Below are 17,720 nucleotides of genomic sequence, written 5' to 3' on the forward strand. Positions count from 1 at the left end.
AACACTGTTTTGTTTTTGACAGTTATAGTTGTAACATCTACTTAACCTTCTATGAAGATGGAAAACCCAGATCACTGGGTGGTAAGTGATTAATATATTCATACATTTTGCTGGATAGCTATCAATCCATCTTGCGAAATAAAACCTGCAGAGAAGACCAAGATGGAGAGTGATAACATTAATTTTTCAGTCTCAGCTCCTGGCAAGATAATACTTATGGGGGAGCATAGCGTGTTGTATAATAAGAAAGGAATAGCAGCAGCTATAAGTAAGAGAACTTATCTTCATTTTAAAGAACACAAACAGGCGCACGGACAAATCACTTTTAATTTGAAAAACCTTAATGGTGTTAGTGAGTGGGACTTCAAAAGTGTGTACGATCTGATTACAAGTCACAAACCGTTAGTAGTTGACCGTCTTAAAGAGTTTAATTTATTTACACCAGATTTGTTGAAACACGATGAATTTGTAGATATTTTAAGACAATTTGTGATAAAAAAAAATATTGAAAGTGGTCCAAAGCAGAAGTCGATGATGTCCCTGTTTTATGTAGTTGTTGGCATGTTGTGGTGCACTGATGTTAATATAACTCCTTTTGATATTGAGATATCAACCGATTTAACAATTGGTGCCGGTACCGGCAGTTCAGCTTCTTTTGCTGTGTGCTGTGCAGCCGCTATGTATCACTATATAAGGATGAAGGCTGCGCAAAAACATGGTTTAGGGGAATTTAACATATCTTATGAGATGTTTAAACCATTCAATTTAACCCTCTCTCAACATTATTGTGGATTTACTTTACAGGTAAACATAAAACAATAGTTATTACATCTAATTATGTTTTCAGATTTCAAAGAAAATGAAACATAACTTTGTTTACAGGATAAAAAGATTATAAACAAATGGGCATATTGCATGGAAAAAGTAATGCATGGCACCCCATCTGGGCTAGACAATACTGTTTGTACTTATGGCAATACTGTCCTTATCAATGTGAGTGATGGAAGTGAAGATTATCAAAAGTTCCAGATATTGGAGGCTATGCCTCCTTTAAGAGTACTTCTAATTGATTCAGGTAATTAAAAATAATAATGAATTAAAAAACATAAATAAGTAAAGTAATTTTTTTATTTATTTAGGAGTGGAAAGATCTACGTCTGATTTAATTGCAAAAGTGGCGCATGTACACAAGTTATGTCCAGAAGCTATTGATGGAGTACTTCAGGCAATGGACACAGTAGCCTTACAATTTATTAAGCTTTTGAAGGAATTGAAAGATCAAGAGGAACGAGGAGAAGTTACGGGTGTTTACACAAAACTCGAGGTAATTTGTTTTGTTTGGTTATTCTAATTTTATAATACAACAGGAGCAGTTAATTCCATGAACTCTTATAAAAAAAAAAGGAACTTCTTGGTACATATGTAGGTTAGTTTAAATAAATTTATTCAGCTTCTATTTTTTAAATTTATTTTTTATTAAACAGTCCTGTTTCTAAAAGCTTTAGAAAGAGAAATGGCATAATAATTTTTAAAAAAATGGAATTCATGCCCTGTTTGGAATTTTGATTTTAGGTACATATGTAAACTATGATTTGATAATTTTATTCTCTCTATTATCTTTTGTTCACTGATTGGATAAAAATGATGTGTCAGATTTTGCTAAATATTTCAATAAGTTGAACCTCGTGAGAGTGAGCGTAAGAGGCAGTTGAAAGAAAGGAGATGTTATCAATGTAGTGGTAGATATTGTAGCCAGAAGACCAGTGCATTGTACAAGTATTAGGAGGAAAAGAAGTGCACAGAAAACCACTGACACAAAGGAATAATTACAAAATAGATTTAAAATTGTGTTATGGCCTGGGATGCCTTGATACCTCTTTTAAAATGCTGCAAGACCACCCACAATTCGAAAGGTTCAAGGCATTTGCGTCTGCAAATGGACCGTACGAAAGGGAATAAATGAAAATTGATTGAAAACATGGATGCTGTGTTGTTTTTATAGAGTAGAAGAATGGGCCAAGGGGCATAGTACATGTCATATAATAACGAAGGCTCGGGAGTGATAAATGAAAAGAAAGGAAAGTATTTTATCTATCTTTCCATGCAATTATGCAGTTACCGAACGTAATATTATAAATTTGCTTCGATTCAGATGCCAAATTTAATACTTTCAAGAGAAAAAATGTAATTGTTCAGTTTTTTATTTTAATTATTGCCTGATAAGTTTTGACGTCCTCTTTGAGTACGAAAAAGAATCATTAAAAATTTGTGTACCTCGACTTTAGAGTTTTTTTTGGTTTCAACGTGTATAATAATGATTTAACAATCATTAGCAATAGTACTAAGTTGAATATTATCTTTTAACTAAGGCGCGTCAACATTTTGAGGTCTCAGGCGCCAGGAGCCTTTCTCAGTACACAGTCCCTAGAAAGAGGGAAATTTATAGTTTCCAGCTTGGCCTGAACATAGGATCTCAAGTGTGCTAACCAGTTTACTACCCCGCTTTTTGTTTAATATTATTGAAAGAATAATGTAGATAATGTTAATAATAAATTAAATTTTAAACCGAAATTGCAAGTTGGAAGTAATTCTTTTAAACGGAAATACCACTTAATGGAAAATTTTTTCATTTTTTCTGATTTCCTCCAAAATGGTTTCTGTGATTTTCATTTTTATAAACTACATACGTAGGTCCATCATTTTTATTCGTAACATTTTTCACGAAACTTCTTAATGTGGTTTATAAAGGAGAGGAAGTTTCGGGTTCTTTGTCATCAGCTTTCTTCAAATGTAACATTTTATTGTGAACTATATCGAAACCAGCTAATTTTTGCGCATTCTAATTTTAAGAATTAAGAATTTAATTACCTTAGTTGCAGTAAGAGAAAGATGATTTGATGTTTTACACCAGATTATTTTTATCATTTAAAATTATTGTCCAAAACTATTTAATTATTAAAAAAATAAATAAGTTGACTGTTAGTATTGTTTGCTCTTGTTTTTAGGTATTAATTGATATACAGCATTGTCTCTTAAAATCATTAGGTGTCTCACATAAGCGACTTGAAGAGATTATTGAATGCTGTGCTCATACTGGATTACATGCTAAATTAACTGGAGCTGGTGGTGGAGGGTTTGCATTTGCTTTAATATCGCCTTCTACTCCAGAACATGTGTCAGATAAAGTAACGACAGCTCTATACCATGCAGGATTTGTTGCTGATGATATAGTTGCCAATTCTGAAGGTGTAGCACTAGATATTAAGTCTATTTAAAATATCTCAGTTACATTCTCATGTCTTGTACCTTGTGCAATTGTGTAACCAAAAGGCTTTAATTTATTTCTTTTATATTGTTTCTTGTAATGTATACAAATTCTTAAGTAGTATTTTTTATCACGCAATTAAAAGTTGTAGTACTAGTTATGCAATTGTACAACTTATAATCGCATTGATTTGTTTGTTTCTACAAACATGATGTTTGAAGACTTAATACACTAAAAATATTTTTGTAATTTTTTTTATTATGAAATAAATTGATTTCATTGTTGCTAGTTTATATAATATATATACAATTTTTTTTTTTAAATAGTTACACCAGCGCTAAGATTCACTAATAGTAACAATGACAAAAATTGAAACTACTAAGCACTCACTAACTAACCCAGCGGTAACACTCCCTTACATTTATAAATAAAACAAAAAGTTCACATTTGAAACTTTTCGGATTACTCTTACACCTATATGGATTAGACCTCTGGAAAGAGACGAGGTTTGGGGGCTCTTTTGAAATGTTACTTACGTCAATTCAGAATTTTTATTTTATTTTTTTAAACAAGTTCTATATATTTTGTTGGTATATGTTTAATATCTAAGAAAGTGAACTACAGTGAGGCGATCAATAAGTGTTATTATATGATGAACAGTTCGTTTTTCAATCATTCGTAAACTAGTTCGAATTTTTTTCACATGATATAATAATAAATGAGAAATAGTGATTATTAATGTATTTATTAACATATCCCCCCAGAAAAAGTAAACGAACAATAAATATATAAGTATTTGGTGATATAAGTAATAGATCACAAATATTATTTTACTCATATTTATAGTTCGCAAAGTTATTTACCCAACGCTAGATCATGCTAAAATTAGACGTCTATTAATAATTTTCTTGAAATTATTAAACAAAAATATTTTAAAATACAAAATGTTTCATTTTACCCAGGCCTGAACTACAGAAACTTTCGCTTTCTTCTTCTTTTTATTAATTAAATTCTTTGCGGAAAATGTCTGGGAAATAATAGCTTTACAAAACCAAAATAAAATCTCCAAAATACTGAGCAAACTTCCTCCTAAAAAAAGTCCTCCAATGCCACCAAGATTAACTGTAACACATTTATGTTTTGTACTATTCGGAAATTAAAAAATAATGTGCTTTTATTAATTCATCTCATTACCTAGGAGTTGCATGGCATTAAAACTGACTTCTCGCTGGTATGTAACAGCATCAGCTGATTTAAAATACACATCGAAGCACCCATCGAAATTATTACTAGTAACGTAGAAATTTTTTGTTCGCTCTGATACAAATTCATAATTTACTTCATTACAAGTGGGTAGACAATGCGTGCAATCCAGAGCGCTATGTGTTTCTGTATCGTGTAGTTCCATATGGATATTTGGTGGCTTATAAAATCTTAAGTCCTCTGCAATTATCATATTAATTTAGATTTAAACTGTTTTTAATTAAAACATTGACGACACTATAATATGTTAATACAGTAATATTAATAATGTGAATTTCTAGCAGAAGAACTTCCATTTAGTCTGAGATGAGCAAATGAATCCCTGTTAGGCGGCAGTCGCGGAGTACAGTCATGACACCGCGATTCCCATCGTAGTTTCAAGACTGACTTATCTAATAACTTAGCTTAACATTCTAACGACTATGTCACAACCATCTGATCCTTTAAGTTAATAAGAACCCTGGCATCTTTCAATTACAAGTTCTTTTGCGGATAGTTTTTTCGTCTTCCTTTCAACGGATCATTTGCTCTTAAAGATGTAAAAGAAAATTTTTCAATAATTCAAGAACAGATAGTTGAAGTTTTTAGTAGTTAAAAACAGTAAGGAAATAAAAGCCGGAATAGAGATTGTTAGAGATGTAACAGACTATGGCGTCGATAAAAGAAAATTACAAGTTTAAAAAATACATCATACATTGGTCTAAAAATTAGAAAGTATAACTCTAATGCTAAAAGACTATTGAATGACTACCGTAGCCTGCATTTTTGTTGAAAGGCGAAAAAAAGGAGAGAAATGGTTCTGTAAGCTCAGCTATGGGGAAATTGCCTTATTAAAAAGGAACTAACTAGTATGGAGTTACTTCCTTTAAAATTGTTTTATTAAGACGCATCAACATCTGAAGTGAAGATTGGCCCATAACATTTTTCGGTGTACTGCTTGCCTCCGGACTAGTAATAAAACAAGCTTGTAAATATTTTACTCGTTCAACTGTTCCATTTAAATCTCACAAACAATATTTAAAAATTACTTTCAAACTGCCTTACCATTTAAGCTCACAATGCACTTTAATCGTAAGGAATTGCAAATTGGCAACTTTCTTCCTATAAATAAAAGCAGTACTTCTGTAGATATTTTAAACGAATATTTGTCATAAAAAAAAAAATTATTATGTATTAACTACCTTCGTTATAATTATTAAAATAGTAAGGCAAGCAATGACATCTTTTTAAAATGTATCTCAGACGGCATTCAATTATACATGATCTTTGAGAATAGATTTTTGTAATGTTCAGATACCTTTCATTCCTAAATATACATCCTCTGTCTTGAAGTTTAAGACCCCGAATATCATTTGAACTTTTTGTAATAGTAATTTTAATTGCCATATCAACTTTATTAAGATTATCAACGGGAAGAAGAATGCCAACTCCAGGCTCTGGCAACTCATGTGGATGATGGATTTGAGCCTGAAAAACATACATTTGTTTACAATTCACATTATATTAGATATATTTATAACTGAATGCCAACACATTTTTTGCTTCAACGACCAAGAATTTAAATTTTCATAATTTTAAAATTATTTTGCAAAGAAGCATTTGTAGAAGAAAGCGCTTGGTTGCCATTAATTATGATGGAAGCTTTAATTTTTCACTTTCATAAAAATGTTGAATGGTCAATTCACAAGACTCCACATAGCTTCTATTTGGTAATTTCACTATGTCCACTTTGATTTGTTATATAGAAAATTTATATAAAAAGAAGAGGCACCATCAAAGGCATCTTTGAAAACAACAATGGAATAATTTTTTGAGTCTCTACAAATGTTCATTTCCGCACAAATCTTCCTACTCTAAATTTAATAAAACTTTATTGTTAATTACAAACATAATATTGAACTGTTATAACAACTTTGTTATTAAACTACCAATTTCAGAAAGTTAAAGGGCAAAAAACAGATATTTTTGAGAAACTCAAAATCGAAATTCTTACTAGGCGTATGACAAAGTAACTATGTGATAAATTCATTGGTAACTTACTCTGACGTGGGTACTACCAGTGAATTCAACAGGCTTTAATTTTAAAGAATCAACTATTTTGATAAATATTTCTGCTCCGGTAGTAGGTCCGATGGCCCCTAAACTGTTACGCTTTAATCGGCAACCATTCTTTCTATTTTTCTTATCATCTGGAGTACTAATAAGAATAAGAATGTAAGATTAAATATTTATAATGTTAATAATTAATAAATGTAAAATTAGCTCACCAGTGATTATGGTTTTCTGAAGTAAGAGAGTTAAATGAGTAGCAAAAACCTTCCTCTGTTCTTTGTAATTTGAACATGGTATTACAACATTTTTTTGGTTTACCCTGCCACCAACATTTTTTAAAAATATCGGTACATTTTGGCGCTGACTGCAACACAATGGAATAGTATTGTTAATTAATATGAGTAAACATATTTATTAATCGTGAACATTCTAGTGATATTAAATAACCCCAAACCGACCACCAAAAGTTTCCCTGAAGATATTATTGAATTATTTGCAATTAACTTGAGGTTTTCAGTTCATATAATCAGTAACATCAAGCTTAAATTAATAACTTAGTAAACATGCAATATTAGTTATTATTATTATTCTTTATTTTTGTTTTATGAGACTGATTTCGTGAACTAGATAAAAAAAATTCATCGTTTTAATGCTTTCAATCGTCAATAAATTAGTGAAAAAACAGCTCTTTCTTTTAAAATCCATCATGATTTTCATTTATCGTGATGTCTGCAACGTCTTACAAGCTTTTATCTTAGTCCTGAGAGTAAGGAAGAATTGATAGTAAGATCTTCTTCTTGTCGATTGACTTTTTCCAACTTTAACTTTCCAACTTAAAGTTTCATCAATCAATACCAGTTACTCAAATATTAAATATTAATATTCTGTAGATTATACAAAGTTTCTTACTAGTTAACTCAGAAGAGAGCTTCAAGCTTGGCACAGAATTCTCAAGAAAAATTCTTTCTCTTATTGTTTAATTTTTTTTACATAGAGTTCGTACATCACGCAGAATGCATATAATTAAAATGTGATTGCTTGCAAACCATGTTGGAGAAGGGAAATTAAAATTGATATCTAGAAGAAACACCTGATAAGCAATAGTGTATTAATTTTTTTTAAACATATTTTGAAGGATGGCAGCTGTTTAGGCTTAACCAAAATAATGATTCTCGGTAATGAATCTAGTTAGACCCTGCATTTTGGAACTTACAAAAATTGGAACATTTATTCATTACATTTATTCATTAACTCAACCGATTCACATTTGAACGCAATGGGTTACCAAGTTTAAAGATACTAGTAGGAGCTAATCCCAAGAAAATCTCAAAAATTTATTCTAACATATTCTCTACAACCTTCTAGTTAAGAAAACCACAAAATGGATATTTCTGATCCAGAGTTGAAATAAAAAAAAATACACGATCGTAATACAGTCTCTTACTAGGAAGGAGCAAAAAAAATACTTACTTCGTACATGAGATCTGAGATGTTTACTTGTTTTAGGTAACTTAGTATTGGTTCACTTTTTTCAAGAAAATATTGCATTTGATAGAAAAGTGGATGTTGAAAAAGTGCCAAAGCGCTCAAATAATCTTCAATTCTTGTATCGTTCAATATTTCTTCGTTAATCGATTGACTGCAATTTATAAACTAGTTAGATACGATGTATAGTGTATATGTATTCTTTTAATGATTACTGCACACATCAACTCTCTCTCCACGACATTAAGAATCTGGAGGCCTCAGTGCAGGCGATTATCATGTAGTTAAAGCCTATCTAATCTAATCCTAATGAATTAGGGAGAAATATTCACAAGACGATGAGTATGATTACTTACTTTCTAAGATAGTCTTTGGCTTTAGAAATTAACAGCTTGTGACTGGGACATATAGTAATTGCTGGAAATAATTCTTCATTAAAATTACTCATAGTATCAGTAACAATAATTTGAACAGGATACTGGACATATCCTTCCCAACTGTTCCAGATTAGATAAACAGCTCCACTAAACGACATTATAAAAAGCACTGTCCAAATGACCCTGAATTAAGAGAAATTTTCTTAGTTAATTCAAAACACTCAAATGCTTAATTAAAAATAATGACTCACCTATGCCAAATGGTTTCACCATCTCTAAATATATGTTGGATACCGTGGACTGTAGAGACTTGAGTGTATTCTTTTAAGTATGAGATACTACGTTGCATCTTTAACCGCTTGTTTTTTGTTTCATTAGATTTATTATTCATTGCAGGCTTAAGTTGCAGCGAGATCATTTTAGTAGAGAGCCTATTTCTGCTTATCTGAAAACATATTCCGAAAATTGATTTGCTTCAACTGTAAATAGATTTAACTTAATTTACTATATATGTAATGTAAACAAATTAAATTATATTTGTATTTACATAATGTTTGTGACCAAATTATGTTAATGATAAATAAATACATATATCAGGTAAAATTCTTACCACCTCTAATGCTTGTTTGAGGTAGTTATTCTGACAAACATTGCGGGACTTTTGCTGCCTTACGTGTATGCAAATACTGATGCCTTCAATTTCAGTGCTCATTTGCTGCAGTTTAACGCACTAATTCACACATAAGATGGTATTTTCATCCTACTTTATCCATTTTTATTTATTTTTTTCGCCATATCTTCTGCACAGTGCTAAAGAGGAGGAGATCCTTATTTCACTTTATCGCATGCCTTGCATACTGGAGAGAGGTGAATTTTAATTATGGGTGGAACATTCATCTTAATGTAGTCAGTCTATGGGTATTAGGTCCCGTTTTTGCTTCACTAGATGTTCATCTTGTCTACATTATGTAATGTCAAGTTGCAACGTAAGCGACGTGGATTTATATTGTTTTTCTATTCTAATATTTGGGCTATTTATTTTTCAGCCAACTGATATGGGTTTTTCATAGTATCTTTTTTGCTGTCAATTTGGTAAGGGTCTTAAGTAAACTTCTCATTTAAACTAGTTTCATTATTTTGTTTTGGTCTAGTTGAAGTCAAATATAAAGATAACTTTCACTGGTCTCCAAAGCGAGAAAATGAATTTACATAGTAAGTCGGAAATAAGATTCAAGATTAAAACTGTTTAAAGAAAAAGATTCTTCCCACAACTTTTATGCTATTGCCGAACTAAATCCCGTTAATGAATGAATTTAATGAGTACTCAGTTTTTTTCTTTTTTATCTCAAAATGTATGAAGCTGCGAGGCAAGTACTATTAATTTATCAGCCGATGTGAATTTGAAAATCACCAGCTACAACGAACCTTACACAAATTATTTATTAGTGAATTTTCCTCAAATTAAAACTGTCCGGTAGTACAGTTGTTTAAGGGTTGATCTCAAAAACAGCACGAAAAAGCGTAATGTTGAAAAACAATAATTAACACCTGAATAAGCAATTGAATTAATTTTAAATATTTTCTTTTTTACTCAAGTTCCAATTTCTAGCAGCATAGATTTCAATTTTTATATGAAATTTGATGACCACATTTGCATTTTAATTCAAGAGAAAGAGATTAAGAATAATAATAAAAGAGAGATCAAATTATTATATAGTTTAATGTTTATTTTTTGGAATAAATGCATCTAAGCAAATATATTCTCCTCGTACAATAAAATATTTAATTATTGGCATAAAATCAGTGACAAGAGTACATTTCTTTTTTCTAGTGAGTAAATAGTAAATTTTATTTCGTTAAAAGTAAGCTCAGAAATACCAATGTTTCAAGTAATCATTAAATAATAAACAAATTAATGAAAGATGCTATTTTTCATTTCAATATTTTCAAAATTAACTTTAAAGATGAATTAAAACCAGACATAATTAGTAAATATAAATATTTATATTTTTTAAAGCCCAGTTTATATGACAATTAAAAAACACAATAATTTTTGATGTTTTGCGAAAAACTGGATTCCAGAGAACAAATATTTTCATACACTTCAAAAGGTCAGATTGCACGGTTTTAATCACTTTATACAAAATATTTTTACAACGGTTTTTTTTTTCTTTTCAAAATAAGAAAGGTGTAAGGTATTTTTTCAGTTTTTATATTTTGTTTAAACTTCAAAAGAAGTCGGTATTTAAATTCGAGAGAAAAAATTATTCTTCTCAACAGCAAAATAGATAATGTCATACTATTTTGAATTAAATTAATTAATCTAAATTCTGTTCGTTGTTACACTGATCAACAAAAGTTTATATATATATATATATATATATATATATATATATATTAAAAAGCTAATTATTTTGCTTTAAGCTGGAAAAACATTCTTCTGTGAGTGTTTTTTACATAAGAAACATGCTCTGAAGAAATAATAAATAATTTCAAAAATACTGATAATACTGCAACCAAGAAATAAATTACAAGCACTTCCAATAGAAACTGAAATAAAAAGAGCTTAATTATTATAAACTTAAAACTTTATAAACTTCCATTATAATTTTTTGTATTTTCATTCTAAAAGTAGAAAAATTAGTAAGTAGTGCATTCTAGAAATATTATCGGCCTCTGTACAATGTTCTACTTGTAGCGCACGATGCCTAATTAATAAGAAATCACATAAATGTTGACGATGATGTAGTTGATCATATAACTCTACAAATTTTCAGGATTCACCATGAAGAAGGCAATAAATTTGCCGTAATGACGGTAAAAAAGAAATTTGTCTAAAAAAATTTTATTGACCGCTTCACAATATACCAAGGAAAAAGTAAGCAGGAATCTGAATTACATGTTGTTGTTTTTTTGTGGCGAATTTATCCAAGGTAAGTGAAAAAAAAAAATGTATATGCTACAAGAACATATGGATTATGTTTATGAGCTAAGCAAATAGCAAATAAGTGAATAGTCAATTTTTATTGAAACTAAATATTAATACCTATAAGCTGGAATACAGGAAATCTTTTTTCTGTTAAATATTTCATTCCACCTTTGCTTGTAAAATGAATATCTAAAATGCCGTATTCCAAATTTCCATTGAGAATAGTTAAATTGCTTTTTTTGATTGATTTTTCATAAATAATTCCGTAACATGGTAATACACATTTGCAACTTGTTAGGTCTTTTCTCAACAAATTTTTAATTGCTAATGCAACTGCAAAAACAAAACAAAAATTATTTAATTTTATATAATTGCGAATTTATTTTTTTTTTGAATAGGAAGCAGAATCAAAACTTACTTTTCAATTTGGCTAAGCATTTTAGTTGTTCCATTGTGCATGGAGGTTGAAGGCTATTACTGTCTAAAATAATTTTGAAAATTGCATTTACTTATTTGAATGAATGAAATTTTATTACATTTAAGAATATATCCATCTTTATTTTCATTATTAATATCCAACGGTTTCAGGAGAACTTGAGAAACAGTTTCACGATAATTCATGAAATGTTCCTTGGTAAAACATCTACTGTTTTTCTTGCAACGCGGCCTTAGCATTCTAATATTAGCATTATGAGTTTCAAGCTGGCAATAAAAGAGTAATTACAAAAACTAAGTGGTATGGTCATTAATTAGTTCTGAACTATTATATTATTAGGAAATTGCAAATTTTGCTTAGCTTATGGATTTGGTTTCGTATGATAGTTATCTCTAATAACCAGATTTGACTTCTAACCCGCTGGAGATCAGGGTTTCACTAGCACTAGTTGGTGGAAGGCATAATAGATAAAATGTCAAAGAACAGAATTATCTGAAAACTTCTATAAAATCCCGTTCCGCAGATATGTATATGAAACTGTTGTTTAATGTACTAACCTAAAGTTTAAAATTTATTACCGTAAAAAAAATAAAGCTGACATTTGCATTTCATTTCAATAAATTTATGTCGGCATTCTGCAAGACAGGTACTCTGCGTATATAAATTGTATATCCACAAACGTCGTTCATTATGAAGGCTGCATCTACGATCTTCCTGAGCCATATGTATTAATTTCCTTGAGCTTCGTATAACAATTGGTCTGACCTAAAGCAATTTTGTTTTTCTTTATTTAATTTAATCACATAGATTTAGTTCCGACTGTACTTTTTTTTTTTAATAGAAGATTGTAGACCAAAAATTTAAAAAACTTACTTCTATTTGTAACATTTCCCCGTAAAGCGTTTCTAAAGTTGTACCAGTACCTGCTTCTGGTAATTCATGAGATGTAGTTATCAACACCTGTAATGTCATTTACTTTTGAAACCGCAACAGCAGAACATCATGAGCATGGACCGAAAAGTTAAGAGGTGTTTCAATTTCATGAAATTTGTATATTATTGGTAATTTAATATGAAAAAGATCGTAAATGTATGTTTGCTGTACAACTCCATTCACGTCTTCTTCTGAATTTAATTATTAAAATATAAGATAAAAGTCTTCTAATATGAATTGGTGCAACGAAAGTAGCCTTGGACACAAGTTACATAGCTGCGTTGATTACAATGACTTCTCAGCCTACTATCCCTATATCCTATACCTAACAGAGGTGGAGCCGTGGATTTTGAAGAAACACCGGAAAAGGTGGAAATCCCGAGCTGACTGCCGTCAGGCTAAGGAAATTCTTGGCCTGTCGAAAACAGCTGTGGTTGGCTGAAGCAGATCTCGGATCCGGTTCAGGTATTGAGTGGACATGCGAATTAGGCGTACCTTCTTTTCAAATGCGGCCTTACCCAGTCGCCAATTTGCGCTGGCTGAGGTGAGTCCAATGGGACTGTTCGGTATTTTGTATGTAGAGGTATGTCCCGTTTATTCTAAAACTAGTTTCCTCGTCTTCGGAAGGTTAAATTTTTCCTTCCCGGATATTGTGGCATATGGTAATCTTTTCGAACTTTCTAGGTTTATTCAGTGCACTGGGCGATTGAGTCGCCATGCTCCCTAGTGCCCTGTCACTACTTTATTAGTTTATTGTATTGTTATCCGGCAATTTTTAACCAGATTTGTTGGTTCTTATGAGATGATGTATGGGAGGGGGACAATGGGCATTTGATTGCCTGCGTTCCTTCCTCTTTTTGGTGGAACCAGCCTTTAATTCAATATAATCTAATCTACATTGCAAGGAATCTAATATTTAGACATAGACTTGCATATTAGAGCATATTGAAATTAATTAGTACTAAAATACAATGACTTTTCTTGGAATTAATATACCTTAAACGTCTAAAAATATAACTAAAAACCTCATATAGGTAGATTCAATTATCTAACCACTACGCCTCTTTCATATTTGCTTCCATTGGGACCAATCCTATCTTTAATAATATCCTCCTTCATGGTTACAGTGAGTCCAGAGAAAACACCTGAAGATGTTGTATGTCTTGGCCTACATCTACGATCACGATGATGTTTTGTATTTTCATCCTTGTACAACATGATCGGTGGTACATAAACTGGGCTAAAATGAAAAGCATATTTCATGAAAGTACTATTGTGTATAGGCACAATAAAAAATACAAAATATTACTGAAGTTGGCATTTATTTTTTAATCCTATTGAAACAATGAATCAGTCATCAAAAATAATGAACAGTAATTAAAATATTACCATTTCAGAAATCAGATTAAAAACTCTATTTGTATTTTACTACTGCAATTTTCTACTCACCAAAATTTATTGGCCTCTGATAACATAGAATTAAATGAATAACAAAATCCTTCTTCAGTTCTTTGCAGTGAAAATATTTTGCAACAATTTTCTTTTTTTCCTTGCCAATAGCAATGTTTCATTATTTCATCACATGCGGGCAGAGACTGTGCACAGAAATTAAAAGTGTAGTGGCAAATCAACTATTTCCTATATTCCAAAACAGTTATCAATTTATTATTATTGGATTTAGGAATCAGTCTTGGATTCAGTTTTACATAAGAGGTGGCCAACCCAAATGATCTTGTGGGCCACTTTGGAAATTCATTATAAGCCTGCTGGCCACTAATAAAATTATATGTAATCTATTAGATTGGACCCACTACAAATATTTTTACAGTGAAAATTCAAAACAGAATGAATTATTATTTATACAAAGAAACATAGATAATATAATGACAACTATGAGTTGGTTAAATCATATTTCATTTATTTAATTAGTGAGATTTTGTTTCTCAACTTTTTCACTTATCTCTTGCAAGTCTATCACAATGAAAAAATGTGTTTAGTTCACAATAGTATTGTAAGTCAATCAGTCCCATTCGGAGACAATAAACAAATTTTGTAAAAATAGGATGAATATCGCGAGCCATAAAATTATTCAAGGCAGGCCATATGCGGCCGCGGGTCGGCCTCCCTTGGTTTATACCAATAGAACAGGAGATACAAAAATAAGAAATACGAAGATTATGGAACGTTCCTAAACATTATTTCCATATACGATGATATGTCTCTCGTATCTCTTCAAAAACACAGCTAGAAAGCTGCAATTTTTCATAATTGTAAAGGTAGATGAGTACTATAATTGTCCATTTTTTCGCAGAGATTATATGTACCAATAGGACAGGAAATACTGTAATTCGAAATAAGAAGATTTTTCACGTTGTATCTCCTTCATAAATACATCAAGAAAGGTGGAATTGTGACCCAATTGTAATGGTAAATGAGTACTATAAATGTACATATTTTCGGAAAGTTCAGTGTTACTTTGTGTTTGGTAAATTTCATTTTCGAAAAAACGATTCGCATATGTAAGTTGACCTCACTGCGCTGACAAATTTTTGTGCCAGATTCCTCCAATTAGATTTTTTTTCTTGGACATATGTAAGTGTTATAAAAGTCTATTTTTGATCGTGACGTTCAAATGACGAAATTAGGATGAATCTCGCGGGCCTTAAAATTATTCAAGGCAGGCCACATGCGGCTCGCGGGTTGGCCACCCTCCCTTAGATATTAACACATTAAATAATAATAATGACTCTGGTTATTTATATACCAAGATGCTCTTTATGAAGAAAAGAGAAAAATAAAAGTTAAGTAATGTCTATTTTATCAGGCGGGCTTTACGTCCAACTACCAATTAGGTGTCGGGGGCGGAGGCGACTAGCAAACAAACTTTACTGTAAATTTCTTTTATTAACCATTAAATAAAATCCAAGGCCTAAGACCGGGAATCGAACCCAGTACCACAATGCATATTAGCTTTACAGGTCTCGCCTCTAACCGCTCGGCTACTGTGGCGCCTAATAATCTAAAATAATCTTATGCTATAATTATAAGCCTTTAATATATAGTTTTCGAAACTATTATTCCGATAAAATATAATTAAAGTGAATATTTACCTTTACCATTAGGTCAGTGATATTTAAGGAATCGAATAATGGGAGGTAACCAATGACTTTCTTTAGATGGTATTCCATATGAATGTATGTCGGGTATTGAAGTAGCGAAAGAGCGCTTACTAAATGTTTCATTATTACCTCTTTATTTGTGGTTGCTTTATTTAAATATCTGAATTTTTAAAAAACATATAAAGAAGCAAAATTAATATTACTTTAACAACTAATGTTTAATAAATCACTTTCTTAGTCATATTGTTGGACTTCTGGATTTTTTACTAACAAAAATTGATTTTTTTAATTGTTTATAAATTCTTCATATTAAGTTAATCTTAAATAATTAATTTGTTTAACCTGATGATATAAGCATAAGCCAAAGATGGTTTTAATCTATTTGCCGGGCATATTGTAACTGCGGGAAACGCCACGCTTGTAAACGGTAAATGAGGGTCTTCAATTTTTACCACAGTTGGTATTTGATTGTATTTTTCCCATATGAAAAAACTCACGGTACAACATAAGGCAAAAAAAAGCGCAATGGCAGTCAACCAAAATATTCTGAAAGAGAATAATTTTAATACTTTCTTAGTTTAGTTACTGAAAAAAAGGAGGCAAATAACTAATATCAACTGACCTTTCAATAAAATGTAAATTTAATATTCCGATATATTTGATGCAATGAAATGTTGATGAATTTATGTAAGCACGAAATGTTTTAGTTAAATGCTTCTTAATATTTTTTATTTTTACGTTCATTTTCAAACATCCAACCGCAACTAGTGCAGCTCATTTAATGAACGATTTTAACTAAATTCAGACGTCCTTATATATACAACCCTTATACAACTGTCCTACCGGACAGTTTTAATATAGAACCATCGCAATGATATTTCCAATTTGGGTATTTGCTTAAGAATTACGAATTACCCCCCCCCAAACAAACAAACATCGTTAGTAAGTTAAATAATTCATTACCTTATTCAGCGATTATAGATTTATTCACCTATTTTGCAATTCAGTCATGATTTCAAGGAACCTTTCTAGATAGTTAAAATTAATTTAGATTTAACGTCCGGTTATCTTTTACATACAAATAGAAGTTAAGTGAAATGATTATTTTTGCTACCCAAATATTAGTTGATTTATATTATGCATAACTTTTATTGTGAGGGCATCAAACAAGACATACATATGTAGCGCTAAGCAAGGGACACAAATATGACATTGGATGTTCATTAAAGAGCTCCAAGCAGTGAATGCTTTACAAAGGAATCTCTTTCGAATATTGTAAACTAAGTGTATTAGTTTGGTGGCATTTGGATAAAAACTAACAAAAGAAAAAAAAAACAACGTCAAAAAAAGAAGGAATATGACTTTCATTTAGGACCCCATCTTCACTTTGGCCAATTTTGTACGAAGAAGAAAACCTGCAACAGTTGACTTTTCGAAATTTCGTTTGCGGAGAGGCGGTGTAATCTAATCTTAAAGAAATGAGTGTGCTCCTGGTATATGAAAAACAGTTTTTGAATAACAAGGTTATTGGCACAAAAAAAAAAATGCTAAAGACCAAAAATCTCTTCGACCGTCCAAGAAAGTTGTGCTGGTTTCCGATTTAACACGTAGAGGTGAGGGTGAGCAAGAACGACAATCCGTTATGAAATTTCCCGGCTCGGTTAGTTGTACATATATTCAAATCACGCTTTTCAATTTCAGAATTAATGTGGTAATTAAAATAAATAATAATACACTTGTTTTCTATTTTGGCAATTTGTTTTAAATATCAGAGTTTAATTTATAAAATATTAACTAGGTAAAATGTAAATCTCTACTTATCTTTGCCTTTTCTATAACATTCATTGTTACTTAATCATGG

At 30.8% G+C, this 17,720-nt stretch overlaps 2 protein-coding genes across 3 annotated transcripts; one reads left to right on the forward strand and one right to left on the reverse strand.

Moving 5' to 3' along the window:
• The first annotated feature begins 14 nt into the window (after positions 1 to 14).
• Positions 15 to 3,549, forward strand: Mvk (Mevalonate kinase). 2 transcript variants are annotated; one of them, XM_074137054.1, is made up of 4 exons: positions 15 to 804; positions 883 to 1,075; positions 1,140 to 1,324; positions 3,006 to 3,549. In XM_074137054.1, exons 1-4 carry the CDS (start codon positions 163 to 165, stop codon positions 3,273 to 3,275), a joined length of 1,290 nt encoding a protein of 429 aa, XP_073993155.1. In that variant the 5' UTR covers positions 15 to 162; the 3' UTR covers positions 3,276 to 3,549. The 2 variants fall into 2 exon arrangements, with proteins under 2 accessions (XP_073993155.1, XP_073993156.1); XM_074137055.1 differs by having other exon boundaries at positions 3,046 to 3,156.
• A 5-nt stretch (positions 3,550 to 3,554) lies between these two features.
• LOC141458132 (uncharacterized) lies at positions 3,555 to 17,684 on the reverse strand. The gene is made up of 19 exons (XM_074135725.1): positions 16,482 to 17,684; positions 16,202 to 16,405; positions 15,851 to 16,019; positions 14,190 to 14,335; positions 13,794 to 13,980; positions 12,681 to 12,767; positions 12,386 to 12,572; positions 11,790 to 11,852; positions 11,489 to 11,704; positions 10,868 to 10,992; positions 8,694 to 8,887; positions 8,422 to 8,625; positions 8,051 to 8,219; positions 6,796 to 6,944; positions 6,569 to 6,725; positions 5,710 to 5,995; positions 5,573 to 5,629; positions 4,460 to 4,708; positions 3,555 to 4,387 (listed from the first exon to the last, which is right to left on the reverse strand). The coding sequence occupies exons 1-19, from the start codon at positions 16,601 to 16,603 to the stop codon at positions 4,215 to 4,217; spliced, it is 3,144 nt and encodes a 1,047-aa protein (XP_073991826.1). The 5' UTR covers positions 16,604 to 17,684; the 3' UTR covers positions 3,555 to 4,214.
• Positions 17,685 to 17,720: the final 36 nt, after the last annotated feature.

The sequence above is a fragment of the Rhodnius prolixus genome, unplaced genomic scaffold (assembly GCF_049639745.1).
Source record: "Rhodnius prolixus isolate KJV_2025 unplaced genomic scaffold, Rpr scaffold_5, whole genome shotgun sequence".
Lineage (NCBI taxonomy): Eukaryota > Metazoa > Arthropoda > Insecta > Hemiptera > Reduviidae > Rhodnius > Rhodnius prolixus.